Consider the following 18,659-nt stretch of genomic DNA (forward strand, 5'->3'; position numbering starts at 1 on the left):
CATTGCTTCAGGTTATAGCATTTCTCCCACTCAACAATCATTAAAGTATTTCATGGCTAATTCCCCCCCAGGAGGACTGTATGATTTCTTAAGGCGGCCTCTTACTCTGGATAACAGACAAGGTCATGCCAAATGGGTCTCTTGCTCCATTGATTCAGCCTAAATGTCAGGGTGCTGGGAAATGTGATTATGCTTATATAAGCAAAAATCCCTAATGGGCTCTGCACTCCCTGCCAGGGAATTTATTGGGAGATGCTGCTGAATTGTACTATAGCGGTAGTGGGGAGATTAAATGGAACTTGATGCTAGCCTGTGTCTGTGTCCATACCCTTGATGTTACGTTCGTTCGATGAATTAGACCAAGGTGAAGCGTGGTACGTATACCTTTAATTAAATGACACCGGGGAAAATCAACAAAATACACAACCGAACGTAAAGTTCTGCAGGGCTAAACAGCAACTATGCAAAAACAAGATCCCACAAACTAAGGTGGAAAACAGGCTGCCTAAGTATGATCCCCAATCAGAGACAACGATAGACTCTGATTGGGAACCATTCCCGGCCAGCAAAGAAACAGAAAGACTAGAATGCCCACCCAAATCAAACCCCAACCTAACCAAATAGAGAAATAAAAAGGCTCTCTAAGGTCAGGGCACTTGAGTGTATATCCTGCCATAAAACATCCTGCTATGGTAACTATAATGGATGAGTGCATTTTAGAAAAACAGCTAACTTTGGGAGTGTCAAACAGTGCAACTGCAGCATTAGCTCAAGGTTTGAGTAGTGTTTTGGCTTGTGTTGTTAAGCTCAAGGTTGATTAGTGTGTTGGCTTCTGTTGCTAAGCTCAAGGTTGATTAGTGTGTTGGCTTGTGTTAAGATCAAGGTTTGGTTAGTATGTTGGCTTGTGTTGTTAAGCTCAAGGTTGATTAGTGTGTTTATTTGTGTTGTTAAGCTCAAGGTTTGGTTAGTGGTTTGTCTTGTGTTAAGCTCAAGGTTTGGTTAGTGGTTTGTCTTGTGTTGTTAAGCTCAAGGTTTGGTTAGTGGTTTGTCTTGTGTTAAGCTCAAGGTTTGGTTAGTGGTTTGTCTTGTGTTGTTAAGCTCAAGGTTTGGTTAGTGGTTTGTCTTGTGTTAAGCTCAAGGTTTGGTTAGTGGTTTGTCTTGTGTTGTTAAGCTCAAGGTTTGGTTCGTGTTTTGGCTTGTGTTAAGCTCAAGGTTTGGTTCGTGGTTTGTCTTGTGTTGTTTTGCATTTACAAAGAATAAATAAGCATAACAGAGCTTGTAAACTCTCTTTTTTGAATAACTTTGGCTTTTCAAAGATAATCCTCCTACGAGCACATCAATACACACATCGATTACAATAAGGGTTGTTAAATCCAAAGCTAATGATCACTAGAAAACTATTCATCATAAAGATGACGGCATCACTATCTGCCTGAAACGCACCATTAATATGCAAATGCAGATCCCATTTAATTTCAGTAAAAAGACTCTCTAAACCTCCTGGAATGCCGGAATATTTCATTACGTTATTAATGACGTGGGATGTTATCTGTTCACTCATACCCAAATCAGACACATTTTACAGACCACATTCTCAAGTATTAATGTCTTGGCCTAAGGATAGGTTCAACAGATGAAATATCAAATGGGTCCAGAGCAAGGCTCTAGATGGGCAATATCACCATCTTGGTCTAAAGAGTAATGGGTATATCATTTGCGGGGTGCTTATATTTGGCTGTCAAACACTAGTACAAGTGTGTAATAGAAATGTGTTTTTTTGCACGGGCGGGGTCACCATTGTGGAGCATGGAGGAACAGGTGTGATGGTGTGGGGGTGCTTTGCTGGTGAAGCTGTCGGTGATTTATTTAGAAGTCAAGTCACACTTAACTAGCATGGCTACCACAGCATTCTGCAGCGGTAGGCAAAGGATGGCTACTTTGAAGAATCTCAAACACAAAATATATTTTGATTTGTTTAACATTTTTTTGGTTACTACATGATTCCGTATGTGTTATTTCATAGTTTTTATGTCTTCATTATTATTCTACAATATAGAAAATAGTAAAAATAAAGAAAAACCCTGGAATGAGTAGGTGTGTTCAAATTTTGACTGGTACTGTATGTGTCAGCAACCACAGCTAATGAAGTCACTGAAACCCTTAACAAGGAGCTGCAGTCAGTTTTGGAATTGATGGCCAGTAATAAACTGGGCCTGAACATATCTAAAACTAAGAGCATTGTATTTTGGTACAAATCACTCTCTAAGCTCTAGACCTCAGCTGAATCTGGTAATGAATGGTGTGGCTGTTGAACAAGTTGAGGAGACTAAACTACTTGGTGTTACCTTAGAATATAAACTGTCATGGTCAAAACATATATATTCAATGGTTGTAAAGATGAAGGAGGCCTGTCCATAATAAAGAGATGCTCTGCTTTTCGGACACCACACCCAAGAAAGTCCTGCAGGATCTAATTTTGTCTTATCTTGTTTATTGTCCAGTCATGTGGTCAAGTGCTGAAAATAATACCTAGTTAAGCTGCAGCTGGCCCAGAACAGAGCGTCATGTCTTCCTCTTAATTGTAATCAGACGGCTAATATAAGTACTATGCATGCCAGTCTCTCTTGGTTAAGAGTTGAGGAGAGACAGACTGCATCATTTCCTCTTTTACAAAAAACATGAATGTGTTAAAAATGTCCAATTGTTTGCATAGTCAACTTAGATATAGCTCTGACACACACTCTTACCCCACCAGACATGCCACCAGGGGTCTTTTCACAGTCCCCAAATCCTGGAAAATTTCAAGAAAGCTTACAGTATTATATAGAGAAATTATTGCATGGAACTATACAAGTATATATTGCTCAAATAAATAGCAAACCTGTTTTTTTTAACGATAAAGCAATACCTCACAACACAGCGCCTCTCCCCTATTTGACGTGTAAGTGTATGTATTGATATGTAGGCTATGTGTGACATTTTTTAATTCATGTAGTTCTGTGCATGAGCTGTTCATGTCTATTCATGTTCTGTATTATGTCATGTTTCATGTTTTGTCTGGACCCAGGAAGAGTAGCTGCTGTTTTCGCAACAGCCAATGGGGATCCTAATAAAACACCAAATACCAAAACGAACACGTTTCTCTGTGATGCAAGAGGTATGGAGCGTGAATCCTCCACCACTCTCCAGCTAACAGACAAAAATAGTGGACCCAGGACCTTGCTATCATTTCTGAAACACATTGTCAAGCCGAGGAGAAACATAGGCATTAAATCACATGGGATGGTACAATCAAACCATTATATGGTAAAGGATTGCTCTGAGGGACTCATTGCAATTGAACTGAAATATTACTGAAAGTCCGTGTCTGACACATAACTTCCATTACTATGTCCACGTATAGCACTTTCTTTAGCTTCTATTGCTGCTTATACAATCCTGATGGATGAAGACAATATGCTGAATGTATTCTGGGTATATATTCTATCTTGCCCTAACCATAGGGTAAATATATATACTATTATATTGTTCTCCGAGCCCTGAGTGTTTTATTGCCCGGCGATTCAGATTTGTCAGAGAAAAGAGAAAACACTTAGGATTTTCTACAGATTTGTTTTGAAGAGGAAAAAGGACTGGTTGTTCTAATGGAGAGTCATACTGTATGCGATAACAAAGCTCTACACTGACTATAGGACTACATATCATTCTTTTCATGGCAGGTATAGCACAAGTTAGAGTTAACAATTTACATTCCAATCCCTTTGAAAAAAAGTGTATATAATAAACTAGAAAGTAATCATAGCCAAGTGTAGTGGTAATGATAAGCAGAAATAAATACTGTCTGATGAGATATAGACCTATATGTCACTAAAGTGTTACAGTACAACTCTCAAAGTCTATGGCTGAACTGATCTGCCTTTCTCTAGGTTTTAACAGAGTAACTAATTTAAATGGCATTACATAATTGGATTTCCTTTCCAACTGGTTTCACAGTCGTTTGGAGATGTGCTAATATACTATATATCAGCTTCCTGTAATACACTTTCAGCCTCATCAAATAGCTGCTGTAGTGGATTGACAGAATATCCATCCATTAAGCATAGGGATGAAATTCCCTTATTTATGGCCTACTTAGCATAATGGAGCTGATGCTTAGCGACCGAAACATCAGATGATGAAAAAGGCAGTAGAAAGTGAAGTGAGTTGTTTCGCTGTCGAACAATTCAACGGACAGACAGAAACAATGGATGATGGATTGATCACTTAGGATTAACAACACCATTGTAGGCTATATTGTTATGGAAAACTGGGTATGAAAGCTGCTGGTTCTGTACACATGGCAGTGTTATTGATACTGTGTATTATGTTTAGTGTAAACAGCATGATTTACTGTTTGGCACAATTCATCTTCATCATTCATCTTTTGTGAAAGCTGAGAGACATTATCTTTAGGTAAACAAAACAAGTCGATTGGAGTATTAAAACAACATGTGTATTGAGCGTCTCCTCCATCTTTTGTTCCCTCATAGATCAAAGCTATCGGTGTTCCTACTTCTCTGAAAATGAAGGTTTGTTACCTGTAGATGAGGACTTCATCATCGGAACAGTTGTACTGGAGCTGGTACATCTTTACCTTGGGCGCTGCCTTGCTGACGGTCCACTTAACCAAGGCTGAAATGGCTGTCACCTCTGACACAGTGACCACTTTCTCCGGGGGGGTCTTTGGAACCCCCTTGCTTATCCTGGTGGTGCCGGTGATGTCCGAGAGGCGGGACTTGGGCTGTGAGGCCTGACCGGTGCCGTTGCTGAGGTGGGGCAGCTGGATGATTGACAGATCCACTGAGGCGGTGGACTCCCCGGCCACGTTGGCCGCGATGCAGGTGAAGGTACCGTAGTCCTTGGAGGTGGTGATGAGAATCTCCAGGGTGCCGTTGCCGTAGACGACGGTTCGGGACGAGTTGCCAAGGACACGGTCGTCAGGGGCCATCCAGTGGATGGTGGGGGTGGGGTCTCCAATGGCCTCACACCTCAGGCTGGCCATCTGGCCCTCCAGCACCAGCATCCTGTGGGTGTGCTGAGTGATGAGGGGTGGCTCGCACACAAACTCCTCCTCCCTCACATACCAGAAGTAGCGCCCCTTCAGGTTGGAAGGGGAAGCGCATGTCTCCTGATCATCGTCCCTCTCCAGCCGCCGCAGCCACAGCACCTCACAGTTACAATGCAGGGGGTTCCCCCCGATGCCAAGGGACAGCTGGGGGGCATAGGGAGTGGTCATCATCACTGAATCCTGGGCCCTGGCGAAGATGGGGTCTGGGGGCAGCTTCTTCAGTCGGTTGGAGGTGAGATCCAGGCGAGCCAGTCTCTCTAGATCAGTAAAGGTCCCCTCAGGGATGAAGTCCAGGAGGTTATGGTCAAGACTCAACTGGTGGAGAGAGACCATCAGCTTGACTGAGTCCCAGGGCAGGCTCCTCAGGTTGTTGTAGGACAGATCCAGATCCTCTAGGGAGGGTGCCAGGTCTTCCAAGGCCCGGTCCGAGATGCGTCCCAGCTGGTTGTTGTTAAGGATGAGGTGCTGCAGGTTGACCAGGCCCCGGAGATCATCAGGACCCAGCTCTATGAGACGGTTGTTGTCCAGGTGTAAGGAGCGCAGGGTCTCCAGGTCGCTGAAGGAGAAGGGCTGGATGTAGCTGATGGTGTTGCGGCTGAGCGTCAGGTCCACCAGGTCGGTCATGTTGGCAAAGTCCTGCTGGGTGATGCGGAGGATGTAGTTTCCGCCCAGCCGGAGCTCCACAGTGCGCCGGTCGATGTCCAGTGGGACGAAGAGCAAGCCTTTGGAGGGACACAAGGTCCCCAGGGACTCGGACAGGTTCTGGCACACACAGTATTTTGGGCATGCGTGGGCCATCAACACTGCGGTTCCCAGGACCAGCAGGCAACAGAGGATGTGGTCCATGGTAGAGTCACACAAAGGAATCTACAGAGAGAGAGAGAGAGAGAGAGAGAGAGAGAGAGAGAGAGAGAGAGAGAGAGAGAGATACAGACAGAGAGATGAGAGAGAGAGAAGAGAATAGAAAATAGGGGAAGAGAGAGAGAGGTGGAGGGAGAGAGAGAAGAGAAGAATAGAGAGAGAGATAAAGAAAGAAAGACATGATTAGTTCTTCCATAGTACGCAGTCTAATTCTCCTTTCATTGTGGCAGACAATCATAATCTCATGTAAACTATCTGTGAGGATCTCTGCCTAGAGCGGTAGGGTTTTGAGGCCTGTTATTGACAGGTTACAGCATCAGGGTTTTGGGGCCTGTTGTTGACAGGTTACAGCAGCAGGGTTTTGGGGCCTGTTATTGACAGGCTACAGTAGTAGGGTTTTGGGGCCTGTTCTTTACAGGCTACAGCAGTAGGGTTTTGGGGCCTGTTGTGGACAGATTACAGCAGCAGGGTTTTGGGGCCTGTTGTTTACAGGCTACAGCAGTAGGGTTTTGGGGCCTGTTGTTGACACATCAGTAGGGTTTTGGGGCCTGTTGTTGACAGGCTACAGCAGCAGGGTTTTGGGGCCTGTTGTTGACAGGTTACAGCAGCAGGGTTTTGGGGCCTGTTGTTTACATGCTACAGCAGTAGGGTTTCGGGGCCTGTTGTTGACAGGCTACAGCAGTAGGGTTTTGGGGCTTGTTGTTGACAGGCTACAGCAGTAGGGTTTTGGGGCCTGTTGTTGACAGGTTACAGCAGTAGGGTTTTGGGGCCTGTTGTTGACAGGCTATAGCAGTAGGGTTTTGGGGCCTGTTGTTTACATGCTACAGCAGTAGGGTTTTAGGGCCTGTTGTTGACATGCTACAGTAGTAGGGTTTTGGGGCCTGTTGTTGACAGGCTACAGCAGTAGGGTTTTGGGGCCTGTTGTTTATATGCTACAGCAGTAGGGTTTTGGGGCCTGTTGTTGACAGGTTACAGCAGTAGGGATTTGGGGCCTGTTGTTGACAGGTTACAGCAGTAGGGTTTTGAGGCCTGTTATTGACAGCCGCCACGGGGCATCTTGATGTGTATCGATTAGACTGCACTTTGATCAGACTCAAAAGCTGTCATCAAATGCACATGGATTTGAACTAGGTTTGATCCGTTGTCTGTGGGTGGATGGGTGTGTGTGTATTTGTGTGCGTGCATCTGTCTTTGTGTGAGGGCTGTGTGGGAGGGAATCTTTACAGCAAATCGGTGGCTCAGAATTAATCATTTCAAAGACAAAACAATATAAATTAAATAACTTATCTACTAACAGCTAGCCATAAGACAGTCATAAATGGAGCTCCTCTGGGACATCAACTCATTTAGATTTACCATGGGCAATTTGTCTGAAACACTATACTGCATTTATGATAGAGCCATTCATCATGCAAAAGGTTGGCTATTTATTTAGTGGCTTCCGTCATTTATGAAGTGTCCTTCCGAGGACACCGTAGTGCTCTCTAACGGGGAAGTCATGTGACACGGGTCAATTCCAACGATGGATGTTTCACTCAGGTGGAGATAATATACTGTAATCATAATATATTCAATGTAATCAGGGAATGCTGGATAATAACTCAAGCCCAGAGCATTGGACAGCAGGCACTTAGAGACACCGTACAGAACTGACTCTAGATCAGTTGGTAGAGGTATATAATAATGAAGCAATAGACAGAGGGGAGACTGGCCTAAAATAAATGAGCATTCCTCAGAGATCAAATTAGAGAGGACATACCTAAGCCCCTGTCTGTGACCACTCATTAGAGACAAATAGGTATGCAGTCATGTGGAACACAACTGCCCCCCCATGTCTATGACGTCCTTCATTAATATTCCTGTCTGCTTTGTTAATGTCAGTCACACACACATATAGCCTACAAACACACACGCACACCTCTATAACTTTATATACCCATCAAATCCTTATCCCCATGAGCCAAAGCTATTAATTCTCTCTCTCTCTTTCTCTCATATATTATCTTACAAGGATTTCCATATAAAGTAGCATATGCTATAAAGCAGTGTATTTTTTGCATCATTTGACCACATTTGTATTCATATCGACTTGTGGCAGAATTCCAAAAGCCTTTGTCAACACAAAGCATCTGAGGCTTTTGTACTCCAGTAAATGGAGGTGGCTAATCATTGGCCCGGTGAAAAGAGCAGCGGAAAACCTAAGGAAGGATGGATAAGAGAGGAGGCTTGACCTTAGAGTCATCTGTGCATTGACCCAGCCAGCCACAGTAGTCACAGTACATTGAAAATAGGATAATTCAATCACAGGATAACATGGGCCCAATGCTATGGAGTCCATGGATGCCAGGGGGAAGGCTTAAATCACTCAGCCAAAATCACGATTCAAGGACGAATCCTATACGGATCCTAGGGAAGATGGATTGATTTGAAGTCAGGCAGTTAGGAAAACCGCAGAGATTGACAAGCTATGTGTGGCACTACTGGGATGGTGGGATTATAATTTGACCAGCACACAGTGGTTGTAATCAGGATACTCATGGGAAGCTGGGAAGACATCAACACAGGGATAGCTTTTAACATGCTCACCCACTGGCAGGTGAATCAGAACATTATCACAGATAATATGCTAACAATATGGGCTAATAAGTTGCCTTAGGGAAGAAATGGAACTCATAGCTCTCTGATAGAATGTTGGTAGCACCGCTGCCACGACAGCATGATTACTCTTATGTTATAAAATCAAAGAAGAAGTTACAGGTCTGTGAGAGCCAGAAATCTTGCTTGTTTGTAGGTGACCAAATACTTATTTTCCACCATCATTTGCAAATAAATCCATTAAAAATCCTACAATGTGATTTTCTGGATTTTTTTCTCATTTTGTCTGTCATAGTTGAAGTGTACCTATGATGAAAATTACAGGCCTCTCTCATCTTTTTAAGTGGGAGAACATGCACAATTGGTGGCTGACTAAATACTTTTTTGCCCCACTGTACAGGGGGTACCGGTACAAAGTCAATGTGCGGGGGCACTGGTTAGTCAATGTAATTGAGGTAATATGTACATGTAGGTAGAGATAAAGTGACTATGCATAGATAATAACCAGAGAGTAGCAGCAGAGTAAAAGAGGGTTCTGGGTAGCCCTTTGATTAGCTGTTCAGGAGTCTTATGGCTTTCAGGAGTCTTAAGTCTAGGCCTTTTGGAGCTAGCCTAGGCGCTCCGCTACCACTTGCTGTGCGGTAGCAGAGAGAACAATCTATGACTAGGGAGGTTGGAGTCTTTGACAATTTTCAGGGCCTTCCTCTGACACCGCCTAACATAGAGGTCCTGGATTGCAGGAAGCCCTCTGTAGTGTGTTGCAGTCGGAGGCCGAGCAGTTGCCATACCAGGCACTTTTACTTTTTATTTTTATTAATTTCACCTTTTTTTAACCAGGTAGGCAAGTTGAGAACAAGTTCTCATTTACAACTGCGACCTGGCCAAGATAAAGCAAAGCAGTTCGACACATACAACAACACCGAGTTACACGTGGAGTAAAACAAACATACCGTCAATAATACAGTAGAAAAACAAGTCTATATACGATGTGAGCAAATGAGGTGAGATAAGGGAGGTAAAGCAATAAATAGGCCATGGTGGCGAAGTAAATACAAAATAGCAATTAAACACTGGAATGGTAGATGTGCAGTAGATGAATGTGCAAAGTAGAAATACTGCGGTGCAAAGGAGCAAAATAAATAAATAAATACAGTAGGGGATGAGGTAGTTGTTTGGGCTATTTACAGATGGGCTATGTACAGGTGCAGTGATCTGTGAGCTGCTCTGACAGCTAGTACTTAAAGCTAGTGAGAGAGAAAAGTGTCTCCAGTTTCAGTGATTTTTGTAGTTCGTTCCAGTCATTGGCAGCAGAGAACTGGAAGGAGAGGCGGCCAAAGAGGAATTGGCTTTGGGGGTGACCAGTGAGATATACCTGCTGGAGCGCGTGCTACGGGTGGGTGATGCTATGGTGACCAGTGAGCTGCGATAAGACGGGGCTTTACCTAGCAGGGTCTTGTAGATGTAGCAGTGACGCAACTCGATGGTGCAGCTGTAGAACCTTTTTAGGATCTGAGGACCCATGCCAAATATTTTCAGTCTCCTGCGGGGGAATAGGTTTTGTCGTGCCCTCTTCACAACTGCCTTAATGTGTTTGGACCATAATAGTGTGTTGGTGATGTGGACACCAAGGAACTTGAATCTCTCAACCTGCTCCACTACAGCCTCGTCAATGAGAATGGAGGTGTGCTTGGTCCTCCTTTTCCTGTAGTCCACAATCATCTCCTTTGTCTTGATCACGTTGAGGGAGAGGTTGTTGTTCTGGCATTGAGTGCCGTCTTAGTGCCAGAATCGGTTTATGGTGGTAAATAGACAACTACAAAGAATATAGATAAAAACTCTCTTGGTAAATAGTGTTGTCTACAGCTTATCATGAGAGTCCCGCTCCTTGAAAGCGAGGAAAAACGCGAGACTCAGGCGAGCAAAACTCAGGCGAGCAAAACCGCGAGACTTCCTTAGATTTTGTGCACCAGTTGTTGTTTACAAATATACATAGACCGTCACCCCTTGTCTTACTAGAGGCTGCTGCTTTATCCTGCCGAAAAAGCTTCAAACCCGCCAGCTGTATGTTATTCATGTCGTCGTTCAGCCATGACTCAGTGAAACATAAGATCTTACACTTTTTAATGTCCCGTTGGTAGGATATACGTGATCGTAGTTTGTCTATTTTATTTTCCATTGATTGTACGTTGGCTAATAGGACCGATGGTAAAGGGAGATTATGCACTTGGCATCGGATACTTACAAGGAACCCAGATCTTCGTCCATTGTATAACTCACCACATAGAATGATGTTTGTACTGAAGTAGATAACTCGTTTCTTATCATTCTTGTATTATTCATTGTTATTGTCAAATCATAATTTCCTCAGGGGAAAATCTGTTGTTGCCGTTATGATGTTCTTGTTGGGGTGCTGACTGTTTGGGTGTTAGGCAATGTTTGCTGGGCTATAGTCTAAGAGCTCTACCTATGCTTCTTGAAAAAGATATGATGATGCATATTTCCATGGATATGATAATCTTACCAGTTTCGTCCAATGTTTCACAAGTATCTCTCTCATTAAGGCTCTCAGCTGGAGGTAACATGTTTCCAACCCAGATAAATATCAAGCCTCCACATCACATCCAGATGTGGGTATTTGCAGTTCTATAATTGGTTTTGCAGGCCGGTACATTTCATATCTAAATAAAAGTCTTTAGAAAAAAAGTGAGGCTGATATTGATATATTCACCCACACCTGCTCTCCCATTTACATTGACAATGAACAAGACTATGTGGATATTGCCTGTCTGTCTGCACTTGTGCTGTACGTTCTGACCACACACTGCATGTTTCTAGTGAGATTGTTAGGATAATGCATGTTAGGATGGTGTGCATCATGGTCCTAGTCAGATGAAGATATTGAATTGAGAGGGTTCTGCCTGTATGCATATGAAAATCACATCTCTGTCACGTTGGAGACACAGAGATCCAATGTAAATGCCTCGATCCGGGTGTTGAGTCTTTGTCTGGAGAAGCCGCAGAAGCTGGATCAGCAGAGATACTTTATTTAATCTTCAAGACATGGGGAGACCGGCTCTGTATTAGCATTCTTCTGCTAGCGGTTTAGTGAAAAGGCTTTAAGTAGCTTTCAGACTGAAATCTCCCATACCCTTCATGAAGAGAGGGCTGCAGAGTCTGCAACTGAGTGTGCACTTAGAGAGTGAATTACCAAGTTGATGGAGACGGTTTAAGTGTTTAGGGGAAATGTCAGTGATTTGGGGCGGGAAAGAGGTCTAAATGACAGGGCACAGGGTAAAGGGGAGGGAGTGGAGAGCTGTGGGTCACTAGGCTTGTTAAATGAAGCATCCTTCCACAGACAGACAGACAAATGCACACACACATCATCACGCCCTGTAAGGCCACGTTCCCGTGATGTTTTACCTTTTTCTTCTGCAGGGCCATTTTAGTTCTTACCGCATGGCTGCATGGATTTCTCAGGCAACACTGATCTCATTTAGGAAAAGTGTCAGGGAGGGTTTTCATAACAGCTAGCCTGGGCTAAAGATGAGCTTATTCAGCTAACTAGGAGAAAAGAAAACACTCTCTCCCTCTCCCTCTCCCTTACAGAGCCCTGTCTCTCTGTCTCCCTCATTTTAATAACACCAGAGCTTCTTGATTCACAAAGCTGGGCTCTCTCTCTCTCTCTCTCTCTCTCTCTCTCTCTCTCTCTCTCTCTCTCCTGCCAAGTAATCTCCATAGAAAAGATGAATATTAATAATGGCTGTTGGAAGTGGAGGTGACACAATGGATAGCTCCTCTACTGTCTGCTTAATTAACCTCATCAGCTAATGCTCGGTTCACCTACTCAAAGGCCTCTTTGGTGTGACATGGCAAAGGATGCCTTTCAGGGATAATAAATTGCTCTTTTGGGAAGATATATAAAGGGGATTACTTTTGCCTGCTCCAAAATTAAGAATCTAAATGAAATATATGAACCAGTGGCTCAGGCCAGCATTTGGATCCTTCCTTGGTCAAATAGAGTCTTTGGGATGCCAGCTATTCGGTTATAGTCTCCTTAGCGCCATAGATCACATTGCCACAGATCAGCGGGCTTCATGGCCAGATCTCTGAGAGGAGAATACTCTGGACGATTACAGGCTGCAGGGAGAGAGAACGAGAGAGCGAGAGAGAGTGAAACGCCCCGTGTAATGCTAGGGAGAGAGAGTCCCTGTGTAATACCAGGTAGAGAGAGAGAGAGAGGCCCTCTGTAGGTATGTTGGCAGCGCAGTTAAATAGGCATGAAGATATGCATGCACCAACATGCACACAGACTAAAGGTGCAGGTATGCACACACACACACACACACACACACACACACACACACACACACACACATTTTTTGTTCTTCTATCCTCGTGGGAGCCTAAAATACATGTCCTATTTTCCCTAACCTTTACCATAACCCTAACACTAACACATAACCCAAATCCTAAACCTAGCTCCTAAACCTATAACCCCTTACCCTAACCCTTACCCTAATTGTAACCCTAACCCTAAACCTAACCCTTAAGCTTAAAATAGCCTTTGTCCTCATAGGGATCTGGGAAATGTCCCCACGAGGGAGAGAATTTTTCTTGTTTTACTATCCTTGTGGGGATAGTTCCCAGCTAGCCTCCCTAGTGGACCATAGTCACAGGTAATGGGATGAGATAGAGAGCTCTGTGTCTCAGGGAGCATCTGTATAAGCCAACCCCCACAACGTCCCCTCAGTGCACCTGGTCTCCCTGGCTGGGTGGTCAGCTGTAGTTGGCCCATCTGGCAGCTCAGTTAGTTAGGGCCTTCCCCTGGTATTGCATTCTCACCTCTGGCCCGCTCTAATGAATAACTAATCAAATGAAGAGCATTAAACAAATACTGTCCAACAAAAACGAACTCATAATCTCTTTGGGAGAGGAGTTTGTTGTGTTCCCAGTGGTAAGTGAGAATAGGCTGCTCACCCGAGGCGAAACAAGATTAGCACGGCAGTTTGTAAAGAAAGAGAGAAAGAGACTGTATGTCAGTAATATCACTGATAACAGGACAGTGTTAGTCACCAACTCACCAGTGCTATTCCTGTTGCTGTGATGAGAATGGCAGTGAGCCTGTGAATGAAAGACAAAGCACCCACAGGCCTTCATCCTCCTCATCCTCATCATCTGTAAATATAGCAGCGCTCAACACCACACTTCAAACAGGGACCATCATCCCACACTCGTCACTGCTGTTCTGACTTTGTTCATCGTCCAATCATATGGCTCTTGCCTATAGCATTTCCTATAACCATTTGTTCTTATCTCCTGGCCAGCCTCTCTCTCTCTCTCTCTCTCTCTCTCTCTCTCTCTTTGAGTGGGACCTGCAGATGTGACTCCGCTCTTATCAGTGTGTGTCAGACAGCCTCCCACGTCCTCCCACACGAAGCCTGCATGCTCATACACAAGCAGGAATCACATTTAAAAAGAGTCAGTGTAGATCCCAAAGAGGACCAGAGGGACACAAGGCCACAGAAAGGCAGAGATGGACAAAGGGATGGCGAAAGAGAGAGAGAAAAGTATTGACAGATATTCCCGTCTGGACCGGCAGCCTTGGAAGGATTAACACACTTAAATGGCTCTGTGTTATTTTCCTCGAAGCAAGTGAAGAAGGTGTTTAGGTCTGGATGTGAGGTGTCGGTGTCTGCGATGTGGCCACATGTGTCTCGTGTCTGAGCCAGTGAATTGCGACTTCACTTTGTCTCTGTACTGACGTTTTGCCTCTTTGATTGCCTTACGGAGGTCATAGATCGGGGATCATCAGCCAAAATGCTGCCATTTATCCACAGTTTCTGTTTAGAATAAGTTCTTATCGTCACAGTAGGAAGTTCCCTATGCACTTCCTGATGAACCCAGTCACAGAGTCAATGTGTACGTCGATATTATTCCCAAAGGCGACAAGGAACATATCCCAGTCCACTTGATCAAAACAATCTTGAAGCAGAGATTCCAACTGGTCAGACCAACAGTGAACAGTCTTTACCACGGGTGCTTCCTGCTTAAGTTTCTGCCTATAGTTCAGAGAGTATGAAGTTCACTGGGCTCTGAGCAAAACAATATTAAAAGGCAGATCTTATCCAGTGTGCTCTAGCCTTTAAACTAATCAAAAGTGGTGAAGCAACATTCATTTTTTAAAAGAAGATTAGAAATTGAGCTAAAATCACAGAGAGATTTCACTACAGACACAGTTGTTGATATGTTGCGGTGTCTATTGACTTCTATTGGCACAGCATGCCTTCCAAGGTCATCTACTCATCATAGTTTTGTAAATGGCTTTGAGTGGAGTGGAAGTTATTGGCCTTGAGAAGATCAATGGCTTTCTCCATTGGGATTCTTCCGGTGCTTTTGTGAACAACAAATTCAGCACAAGTGTTGTTGGCCCACTTTAGTAATATTTGCTTTCTGTTGTTAAGCCTCGTCTTTGTAGAAGTGCTTCACACAGGGCCTTCAAGGGTACTTTGAGTACTGTACTGCAGATAACTGCATGCATACAGTTGGGAAAAAAAGTGATTCATTATCGCAGAAAATAATTATTGACAGAGCACAAAGCAATCTCGAGGTAATGAGAGCAATTAAACAGCAATGAAATACGAATAGGCCCTGATATTACTTTACTGTATGTTTCCAAGTCAATACAAGTGGCATAGAAAGTCCTGCTGCTTTTCTGGAAGTGACGCTCTGCATGGCTCTGTGGTAGGACAGTTTCGGAAATTAAAAGAAACATAAATGATCTAGAGGAACTGCTTACAGTAAAAAATGCCCATCCATAAACAGTCTTTATGTAAAGAATACGGTTGAACCATCCGATAATTGGCATATATATATATTACTCTTACTGAATTTACACATGTGCGAGGATATTGGAAATTTAATCAAAGCCTATTGGATGATACCTTGTTTTTAACTAGGACAGAGGAATATATAACACATTTTTACAGTAGATCCCCTTATTGCATGGGACACATTTAAATGTGCCTTTAGAGGCCATGCAACTCAGTACTCAGCTCTAAAACAAAAGAAATGTAGGTCAAAATAGTTATCAAAAGAAATAGAAGGGCTAACAGAACAGATAGATAGCAATAAAACTGTAACCATAGAGGCTCAGAATAAGTTAGAGGAAAAAGAAAAAGAAAAGGAGGAACTTATTCAAGAAAGATTAAGTGTAATATATTATAAAATAAAGCAAACTGGATGGAATATGTGGAAAAATGCACAATTTAAAAAAAATCTTCAACATAGAAGATGCTACTAAAAATAATTGTTTCAAATGTCACCCATGATTCACCAAATTATATTTTGAAAGAGAAAGCAAAGTACTTTAAGCATATGTTTTTGTTTCAGTCTCATCCATCTCCTCTAACTGAAGCTAATTGTATGTATTTTAAAATTAACAGCTGAACAGAAAGACTCATGTGAAGGCAAAATTACAGAGGAGGAACGTCTTGATGCAATTAAAGCCTTTAAATCTGGGAAAACTCCAGGGCAGGATGGGACACCAGTGGAGGTATACCAAACTTTTTTTTTATATACTCAGATGACCATTATTAGCATGTTTTAACCACTCCTATGTAAATGATTATTGGACACTCAACAAGGTCTGATTTCATTATTACTGAAACAGTATACAAGTGATAAATATAAAGATCCAGTCCTTTTAAAAATTTGGAAGTCCCTTACACGTCAGTGTTGTGATGCAAAAATAGTAGCAAAATGTGAAGTGGCTAGAATTCAAAAGGTATTGTTGGATATTATTCATTCGAATCAGACAGGATTTTTACATGGACGATACATTGATAAAGTACGACTGGAGTTTATATATAAATACCTGGAACATTTCAAATTTTGGAGAATCTCTTATAAAATGGGTTAAAGTCATGTATAGTGGGGTCTCCCGAGTGGTGCAGCGGTCTGTGTCACTACAGATCCTGGTTCAATCCCAGGCTGTGTCGCAGCCGGCCGCAACCAGGAGACCCATGAGGCAGCACACAATTGGCTCAGCATCGTCTGGGTTAGGGGAGGGTTTGGCCAGCTGGGATGTCCTTGTCCCATCGCACTCTAGTGACTCCTGTGGCAGGCCGGGAGCATGCAAGCTGACACAGTCATCAGGTGTTTCTTCCGACACATTGGTGTGGCTGGCTTCTGGTTTAAGCGTCAAAGAAGCAGTGCGGCTTGGGGGGTCTTGTTCTGGAGGATGCACGGCTCTCAACCTTCACCTCTCCCGAGACCGTACGGGAGTTGCAGCGATGAGACAAGACTGTAACTACCAATTGTGGAGAAAAAGGGGTACATTTTTTTGAAGTAATGTATAGTTTAAAAATATATGTATATTTAACCTTTATTTAACCATGAATGTCAGTTAAGAACAAATTCTTACTTACAATGAAGGCCTACATAATTACCTTAGGTGTGAAATAGTAAATAATGGCTACTTCTTGGAAAGATTTAAACTGTCAAGATGAGTAAAGGTTGTCCACAAGGTTGTCCACTATCGGCATATCTATTTATTATGGCCATCGAAATGTTAGCTATTTAAATCAGATCCAACAATAATATCATAGGGTTAGAAATCCAGGGCTTAATAACAAAGGTGTGATGATGATTCATGTTTTATTTTACATCCACAATTTGGATCTCTCCACAGCCTCATAGAGAATCTAGATACATTTTCTAACCTCTCTGGATTACAGCATAATTGTTGTGCTATATTACATATTGGATCACAAAAAAATACAACATTTACATTACCGTGCAGTTTACCAATAAAATGGTGTGATGGTGATGTGGAAATACTCGGTATACATATCCCAAAATAAATAAATGATCTCACTCCAATACATTTTAATAGAAAGTTAGCGAAAAGACATAAGATCTTGCTACACCTAGCGACAATACCTGTCTATTTGTGGAAAAATCACCCTGATTAAATATTTAGTCATATCCCAGTTTACCTATTTGCTTATGGGCTTGCCTACACCTTACCAAACTGTTAATTAAATGATATGAGGAAAAAGTATACATTTTCTCTGAAATGGCAAGTCAATATTAAACAGTATTAAACATGCCTAGGGGTGGCAGGGTAGCCTAGTGGTTAGAGCATTGGACTAGCAACCTTTCGGTTTGCAAGTTCAAATCCCAGAGCTGACATTTGTCATTCTGCCCCTGAACAAGCAGTTAACCCACTGTTCCTAGGCTGTCATTGAAAATAAGAATTTGTTCTTAACTGACTTGCCTAGTAAAATAAAGGTAAAATTAATATGAATTCGGAGGGCACAAATGATTAAATATTAAAGTATTAGACCTCTCACTAAAGGCTTCAGTCATACAAAAGTTATACTTAAATCCGAACTGGTTCTCTAGCAAATTAATAAGAATGTCTCACCCCATGTTCAAGAATGACCTTTTTCCCTTTATTCAGATTACAAACTTGCACTTTCAAATATCGCTATTTTTACAACAAGCCATAGAAAGTTGTTTGCAATTTCAATTTAATCCACCAGAAAAAAATTGAACAAATAATACAACAAATACTGTGGTTAAACTCAAATATACTAATAGATTTAAAAATATATATATATTTTTAAATGTTTAAGAAAGGTATCATCTTTGTAAATGATATCCTAAATAGGACTGGTGGAGTTATGTAACACAAATATATGGAAATATCTAATCTACCCAAAACTGCAACTAATTGTAGCATTACCACAAAAATGGAAGAGGAAAGTGGAAGGGAGAAACAGTAGGGAACCTGTCTGGCAGCCCTGCATTAAAGACCATAATTGGTTAAAGAAAATTGAGAAAAATAAAAAAGAATACCAGTTTCATTTAAGGAACAAAAATTGACAGCTGTGCCATATAGATGACAAAATAGTTGGGAAAAGATTTTCAACGTACTGATTTCATGGCACATGGTTTATGAACTGATAGGCAAAACAATGCCTGATTCAAAACTTTGAATTTTTCAAATTAACATCCCAAATTTTCACAACCAATATTATATATATGGGGGATACAACCTTCCCAGCTCTATTTTTATGCGAAGAGACAGAAT

At 42.3% G+C, this 18,659-nt stretch overlaps 1 protein-coding gene across 1 annotated transcript in view; it reads right to left on the reverse strand.

The window, feature by feature from the left end:
• The window catches only part of LOC112217905 (leucine-rich repeat and fibronectin type-III domain-containing protein 2), a 169,368-nt gene that overhangs the window by 8,592 nt on the left and 142,117 nt on the right, over positions 1-18,659 (reverse strand). Inside the window, exon 4 of the mRNA XM_024378511.2 lies at positions 4,578-5,974. Coding sequence (XP_024234279.1) covers positions 4,578-5,953 — 1,376 coding nt within the window. The 5' untranslated portion in view covers positions 5,954-5,974. The remainder of the gene's footprint in view (positions 1-4,577; positions 5,975-18,659) is intronic.

The sequence above is a fragment of the Oncorhynchus tshawytscha genome, linkage group LG18, assembly GCF_018296145.1.
Source record: "Oncorhynchus tshawytscha isolate Ot180627B linkage group LG18, Otsh_v2.0, whole genome shotgun sequence".
NCBI classification, from domain to species: Eukaryota; Metazoa; Chordata; class Actinopteri; order Salmoniformes; family Salmonidae; genus Oncorhynchus; species Oncorhynchus tshawytscha.